Below are 7,549 nucleotides of genomic sequence, written 5' to 3'. Positions count from 1 at the left end.
TAACAAAAATGACTAAATTTAGATTTAAAGTGTCAAAATTTAGTCGTTCTCTTGCAAATGTTCCACGATTATACTAACCCAAGTCAAGGGAAATACTATAGACATTTTTCCTTAGTTTGGACAAATCTGGGCTTAAATTAGATACGCCCACGGCCCAAAGTCCCGAATATGCCCAACACCGTAGCTGGCGCACAATCTTTAATTCGACAGCCGAAGAAAACCCGTCACGGGAAACCTCCTCCGTGACGCACCGTCGCCGCCCCGGTTTTCGACTCGCTTTTCCTACTAACAATCCCGTTTATCTCCAAATTAATTAATATCCCCTCTTTTTATTAACTTCCTCCCGTTCTTTTTTCTCTTTTTTTTGCCCTTTCCTTTCCTCTTCCAATCTGACTTCCTCCCCCCTCCCCCACCTCGCTCTCTCCTCTTCCTTCCCCCAATCTCCGACAGTTGCCAAATTCCCTTCCCACCCCCAAACCCAAACCAAACCCCAGCGGCGACGACGACGGCGGCGAGGGGGGAAGCGGAAGACGAAAGCGAGAGGGGGAGAGAGAGAGAGAGAGAGAGAGAGAGGAGTGGAGACGACGAGGAATCCCATCGTTCCACGACCCGTGCCGCGCCCCCGCCCCCAAACCCTAACCCCCTCCTCCTCCAGATCTCGGCGGCGCGCGCCGATGTGAGGTGAGCCACGCCCCCCTAGGGTTTGCGGCGGAGTGCGGTGTGGTGGTGGGTGGGGGGACGGACGGGCCCTCCTGCCTGCTCGGCCGGCTAGGGCGGGAGGGTGTGGGTGGGGTGGGGGGAGGATTGGAGGAGATGGCGGCGGCGCGGGCGCACGTGAAGGACCCGGCGCACCGGACCAAGGTGGTGCTCAGGAGGCTGCCGCCGGCGATCGCGCCGCAGGCCGTCGTGGACCAGGTCGACGCGCGCTTCGCTGGGCGGTACGACTGGTCGTGCTTCCGCCCCGGCAATGCCAGGTAAGCGCGATTCTTCTCACCGGCTCCATCGTGTGTGTCGTGCGGGTGCGCTGCGGGTCGGGCGCACGTTTGGTCGGGAGCTAGGTATGGGTTCAAAGCTGTTTAGCGTGTGAATTGTGTACAGTGAAGCCGGGAGGTGCCACAGCTCGCAATTTTATTTGTAGATTTTATTGGCTAGTTTTAACCGTGTAGGTTTGACCAGCAATTAGCATTCTAAATAGTAAATATGCAATCGAGGGATATAGTTTGGACTGTTGTCCTATCCAGTGCATCTGGGCATCTATCTGGTTATGCCTAGCAACCAAAATAGGTTGGTGTGATCAAATAGTAACTGAGTTTTAAGTTTGTAATTCTCATTGTTTGTGGCTATTTACATGTTGTCCACTTGCTGTGATCTAGAAGCATAGTGGATTGCGTACTTCAAATTGTAGCTACTTCCTTTTTTTAAAAAAAAAACCTTCATTTTAGTTTATTCTTATGTAATTTTATATTAGCTGTTGTCAAATTATTGCTCGGAGATAGTGCCAACCTTCTTACTTATGTTGCATTATTTTAGCTATAAGTGAATTAAATGTGCTTCTAATGGTAGCTATATTGGGTTGAAGTGAGGTCAATATGTTTTCTGTCCTTTTGTTTATCTTATGTTGCCATTTGAGCTACTGGAGTTAAGAGGTTTGGTTCTGTTTGTCCATTTCTATGCTGGATTGTCTTAATATATGCTAGTTATAAAGAAAATTTCCTATAAGAAAACATGGACACTGCAAACTACTTGGCAGCGTTGAGCCTAATTTTGTGCCAAGTGATTAGCAAAGTGTCCTGGCCATTCAGATGTAGCTACTGGTTCAATTGTTATATTTACAATAGTAACTCATTGCTGTGGAAGCTAAATGACAGTGATGTTCTCAACTTCATTTTTATTCTAAATTTGCTGACAACATGTTGCTTGTCCAGCCAAAAGAATCACAGATATTCTCGACTCTACCTTAACTTCAAGAGCCCAGAAGATGTTGTTGAGTTTGCTGAGGTCTTCAGCGGTCATGTGTTTGTGAATGAAAAGGGTAACTTTCTACGTTTATGTTCCAACATTTATTTTGCTGAACTAACTGCCATGCCAATTTATATTCAGCACGCAGAACTTATATTCTGACTATGTCAACATTGTCACTATCAAAACTAGATGTATGAGTTCAATGGGGAATCACCCTTTGTGCTATAGGTTTAGCATTATTTACAGTGTGGATCTTTGCACAAACCATGTTAACATACAACATAGCAAATCAAAATGAAATTGTAATTCTTGAACATTCACATAGCCTTTTGATTGGATATAGACAGTGTCTAATAGGATTTTGGGACTAACTACTAGGCCCTTTGCGTCTTTTATTTTTCCTTTTTATGTCTACCGATTCCCTTTTTAATTGGTGAACAGCAATCCAACAGTAAGATTGTAAATTCCAATAGTATAGAAATAATTTATTGAAAAGGCATAACAGCCCCCCTCCCCCCCCCCCCAAAAAAAGAGAAAAGGTATGGCATTTTTTTTACCATAGTTGGTGTTATTAGAGATTCAGAAGTCTCACTAGCAGTTTTAGCCTCAATTTCTCTAGGTATTTGAATTTTCCATCTGTTTTCCTTTTGTATGCTGTCCACTTGTTCCATTCGTAAACTGCCGTCTCCTTTGTCACAGTTGAATGTCCATTCTAGCTACCTAAGTATTTACCAACATACTTACGTATAAATAGATTCGCTGTGTGGAAATAATCTAGGAGATTTCTGTGATGTACTATTATTATAAAGTAATATGATGATACTATGAGTTTTCTTAGGTTCTACAAATATATCAGACTAGAAATTGATAACCTAAGTTACATTGTGGAGACCATTCTGCAAATACCAACCTATTTTTACTAATAGGGTATCATTTATTCCCTACTGTTGTTCTATTTCACTTCATAGCAACGCAAAAATTTCATATGCCCATTTTCAGCATGGTATTATAATTGGCATTATGTTAAGGTATTTTTTTAATTTTTGGTATTCAAGTTAAAAAGAGTTCAGGTTGACTTTTGATGGTTGCAAGTAAGCACAACTTATTATTATGTGATATATGTAATGTTAATCAAAAGTTAATATTTTAATGTAATTAATTTGTGGTGTTTTCCTTCGACAGTTGAGCACACATGCTTGCAAATTTAATTTTGGTCTAGAATTTTTGTTTTGTCATGCATGTGGCCTGTTGTTCCCTGTCAGGTGCTCAATTTAAAGCTCTTGTGGAATATGCACCATCGCAACAGGTTCCCAAGTTGAATTCAAAGAAGGATGCTCGTCAAGGAACTATAATGAAAGGTCCAAGTCTCCCAAGACAATCATTTGATCTGGTTCTCCATCCTATATGTGACAATTTCATATTTATCACCACTTCAAACTTAAACTGACATTTTTGTTGGGATTGTATAACCAGATCCGGAATACTTGGAGTTTCTTGAGTCAATTTCAAAGCCTGCTGAGCATTTGCCAAGTGCTGAAATTCAGCTGGAAAGGAAAGAAGCTGAAAGGGCAGGTAAACTATTTTTTTATAATATCAATTTATTTTTTAAATATGCCTTTCCAAGATGGCAAGCATAAATAAGGGTCTATCATTACTTGGGTACTATTGCAGCTGCGGGAAAGGAACCACCTGTTGTGACACCTCTTATGGTCTATGTTCGCCAGCAAAGGGCGGCTAAGAGTATGGCTCAGGTATACATATTCATTTAAATTGTAATTGTTGATGTATATTATTTATTTTATCAACTTAAGCATCAACTAACTAGTATTGCGGCTATTGTCACATGTTACAGAGATCTGGAAGTAGTAGACTCAGTAGAAAAGTTGCAGGTGCTGTTACTAGCAGTCCTAGTCCTTCTAAAAGGGGTTCTGAGAAGCGCAGGACCTCCGCTTCGACGGTAAATTTCTTGCTTGAAAACATGAGACTATTTTTGATGGTCACAATAGGTGTGACTTGATTGTTTTATGTATTCTGTTAGTCTGTTCTTTGATTTCACAAAATTAAAATACCCTTCCCATGATTTCTCATTGGGGTATTTGCCTAATTCAGTTAGTTGTCTGTACTATCATCCAATGTCATGGTTTTTGTTCAAACAAAATTGTGCATATTGATCCTTATGATTATTGTTATGTCGCCATTATGCGTGTCTATTTCTGCTGTTGTTTGTGAATTGTGTGCTCCTATATGTTATATATTTTTCCTAGCACAAGATTATTTTACATTTGGGTTATGGTGATTGAGTTTTTGCCTATTTTATTTCAAACTATGCAAGTCTTTATGGTACCATATTAAAAAACAATGCATTGTGTCTCAGTTTGGTTATTTTGAGTTCCATGCTGAATTTGTTATAAAAAGTATTAATTTGCAATCTTGGTGTCTTCACTGTCTCATAATTCCTGCAAAATCTAGGGAACAAGGCATGTTCGCACTGTTCTGCACAAGAAAATTATGTCCTGGGGTTATGAGAATTTATTGATTTTGTTTTTTTACTGTGATCCTCAGCAATATGTTTTACGAGACAATGCCAAGGAGAAGCCAACTTACATCTTAGTGCCAAAGAAAGACGAGCATGCACAGAGGGAAAAAAATACTTCTGGAACTTCAGGTGGTGCTGATTCAAGAAATTGATTATTGCTGAAAGTTTGTTGTAACTGTTGTTATCAACATGTCCTTTATTTCATTGATTATAACTAAGTGTCTGCTCTCTGCTTGACCTATGACCTATCCATGCCTAAATGTGCTGATAAAAGGTTGTATCAACTAATATAGATGAGGCAGCTTAGTTAGGTTGTAGGGGGTGGCACTGATCAATTCAGTACTGTAAGAACTGAGCCAGGGTCAAGTTGGCCTTGTTTTTGTGCACTGTAAAATCTAGTTAGTTGTAGAAAATGTTTATAACTTTAAGTAAAATATGTTAGATCTTAGTTGTTCCATAAGAAAACTAAAAACACTGTAATACTAGAAGCACCATAAATATAGACAAATTTAGATTTGGGCTTCCTTGTTTGGCTTAATAGCCAACGTGGTCTGTGGAGACCAGTGGAGGTTTGTATGGCTATCCTTGCCGTCCAATATGGCAATTGCCTACCTTGTAGAGTGGCATGACATCTACCTTTGCTACTGTAACATCAATTGTCCTATCTAATATAAAATGGATTTCATTTTGTCTTTTGCATGGAGTTCTATTGCTCAGTTACCTTTCGAAGAAAGGAAAGTGTATGATTCTTGTCTTGTTCTGTTAATTCTATCCTTCCAATGTATGTGTTGGTAGTGTATTCTATTTCTCCACTTTTTGTCCATTTGACATTATGAGTTTCTTTTCGGATGTTAATATTGCTATTTTCTGTAGATGCTACAATCGGTGGAATTTCTGGATCTGCTCAAGTTGCTGAGAACAAAAAAGAGAAAATTGTGCTTTTGAAAGGAAGAGCAAGGGTTGATTCTAATGTAAGTGTATAAGTTCAACAAATATTCTGAACATTTTGTTGGTAAACGTATTGACTATGTTGTTTTTGCCAGACATCTGATGTCACAACTCAGCAGCAGTCAGGGACCCCTATGAAAAATGCTGCACTACCTAGTTCTAGGCAAGACCCGCGGCTTGAGGGCAGTGGCAGAATTATTAAGACTATACTCTCAAACAAGGAAGGGCGACATGTGGTTATGTCTCAACATGATCAGGAAGGTCACATAATTACTGCTGAGAAGCGGCCACCACGGATTCCAAACCCACGCTCCACTGTTAAAGATCAACTAGTTGAGAATGCTGAGAAAGGTCATTTGGATGACAAACACAGTCATCTCCATGGCTCTGGACCCATCAGTGAGAAGACTGAAAGACATGCTAGAAATAGAGATAGGCCTGATCGTGGTGTATGGGCCCCTCGTCGCTATGACAAGTCTGTATCTGGTGGCACACATTCACCATCTGAATTCTCAGCAATGCAGCAACTGTCTGGAGAAAATTTCAGTCAGCATGCAGATGGTATGAGTCTCTTTGAAACGATTTTTTATAATTAATTTCAGTGCTTATTGTATTAAATTATTTGACTTGATTATGTAAAGCAGGCCATGGAGAGAGAAAAATAGACCCAAGGGGTCATGGTGGTATTCGTGGAGGCCCTGTAGAAAATGGTATGTTTCTTAGAGTGACCATGACATGCTGCAGACAGTTCGCTAGATTGTTGCATGTAGTATTTTTAATGTTTGTCCATCTTCTACTCAGGACATAAACACGCTAACCGCCGTGGTCCTCCACGTGGTCTGAAGGAGATGGAAATTTCTGCTAGCACATCTGATGGAAAACCTTCAAAGAGAGGCTCTGCCAACTATGGTGCTCATGAGGTGTGATTAGAAATTTAGAATATATATTTTTATTCTGGTTGACATTTCCAGGGCCTAAGATTTGTGTGAAGCGATTGTCATTCACTAAAATTTTATAATATAAATGTTATATGCAGAGGCAAGTGTGGGTTCAAAAATCAAGCTCGGCGACGTGATCTTTTCCAATGATGGTAAACTATTATACCTCTGCTACAATTTTTTTGTTTTGGTGTTTGGTTAACAAATGCATGCGCAAAAGAAAAGGTTAATAGAAAGTAGTATATCGCTAAATACACACTAATTTATCAGGTTATTTGCAGATACTCATCAAAAACAGATATTGCATGTTGTGGAGAAGTTCTGGATTTGGCAGCTTGATCCTGTGAATTATCTTAACAAAATGCCCCCTGATCATATGCTTCCAAGAAGTGCAATCTCAGATTTGTCAATCGAAATCTCAACTATAGCTGAAAAAGGGAGCTTATATGATTTGATTCACAGCAATAGTGAATTAACATAACCCACCTTTAGGTAGCTCTCGATTGCTTTGGGTGAGATTTGATTTGGGCCCAAGGTTGCTATTCTGGAGCAATGGACGGAAATTAGGCTGGCATCATTACCCTCATGACAGTGGCCACATATTTCTGAGACCCCTGGAGAATATACACGGCCTCAACTAATCAGAGATGGATGTACATATCTCTAGAGGAAAAAGAGGTCTGGTTCTGGCTACTGTTCGCAGGTTAGCGATGCCATGTAACTACAAAGAGATAAAAAGTTATCAGACTGCCTGGTTTGCTAAATAAAAGTGAATTAGTTGATAGATTAAGAGAATCCACTGTGTTTAGGCTTCTGCAATCGTGGTCACCAACAGAAGTTACCCTAGAGTGCAAGGTTGCATCTCATTTTGGTTTTTATACCCCCTTGAGTAATCGAATGTGGTATTGTTTTGACATGTGGAGGTTGATGGTGTGTCTGTCTGTTATGTTTACCAGATAATTAAATTATGGGGGTTAGTGTTAAGAATGATATGATGTACAGCATCAAAGGTGCTTGCTGTTTCAATCTTGAGCAAGTTCTCGCTTTATGAAACACTTGCTCGCTTTATGAAACGATTATTGTCGACTGATTAATTCACTGTGTTCTTTGTCTCCTAATTAAAAAATAACAGCTCTTTTTGCGAGGAAAATATTTTATTTTTGCG

General features: G+C 40.0%; 1 protein-coding gene across 2 annotated transcripts; it reads left to right on the top strand.

Annotated features, from left to right (window-relative positions):
* Positions 1–389: 389 nt before the first annotated feature.
* On the top strand, positions 390–7,427 carry LOC102717790 (regulator of nonsense transcripts UPF3). Of its 2 annotated transcripts, none has more exons than XM_006652253.3 (13): positions 390–974; positions 1,926–2,032; positions 3,225–3,320; positions 3,436–3,534; positions 3,634–3,713; positions 3,815–3,919; positions 4,525–4,627; positions 5,372–5,469; positions 5,542–6,007; positions 6,091–6,156; positions 6,248–6,366; positions 6,483–6,536; positions 6,666–7,427. In XM_006652253.3, exons 1-12 carry the CDS (start codon positions 814–816, stop codon positions 6,519–6,521), a joined length of 1,539 nt encoding a protein of 512 aa, XP_006652316.1. In that variant the 5' UTR covers positions 390–813; the 3' UTR covers positions 6,522–6,536; positions 6,666–7,427. The 2 variants fall into 2 exon arrangements, with proteins under 2 accessions (XP_006652316.1, XP_015692236.1); XM_015836750.2 differs by having other exon boundaries at positions 6,088–6,156.
* The last annotated feature ends 122 nt before the right edge of the window (positions 7,428–7,549 follow it).

The sequence above is a fragment of the Oryza brachyantha genome, chromosome 4 (genome assembly GCF_000231095.2).
Source record: "Oryza brachyantha chromosome 4, ObraRS2, whole genome shotgun sequence".
NCBI lineage: Eukaryota > Viridiplantae > Streptophyta > Magnoliopsida > Poales > Poaceae > Oryza > Oryza brachyantha.
The sequence above is the reverse complement of the archived record's forward strand: the minus strand, read 5'-3'. Positions and strand labels throughout refer to the sequence as shown.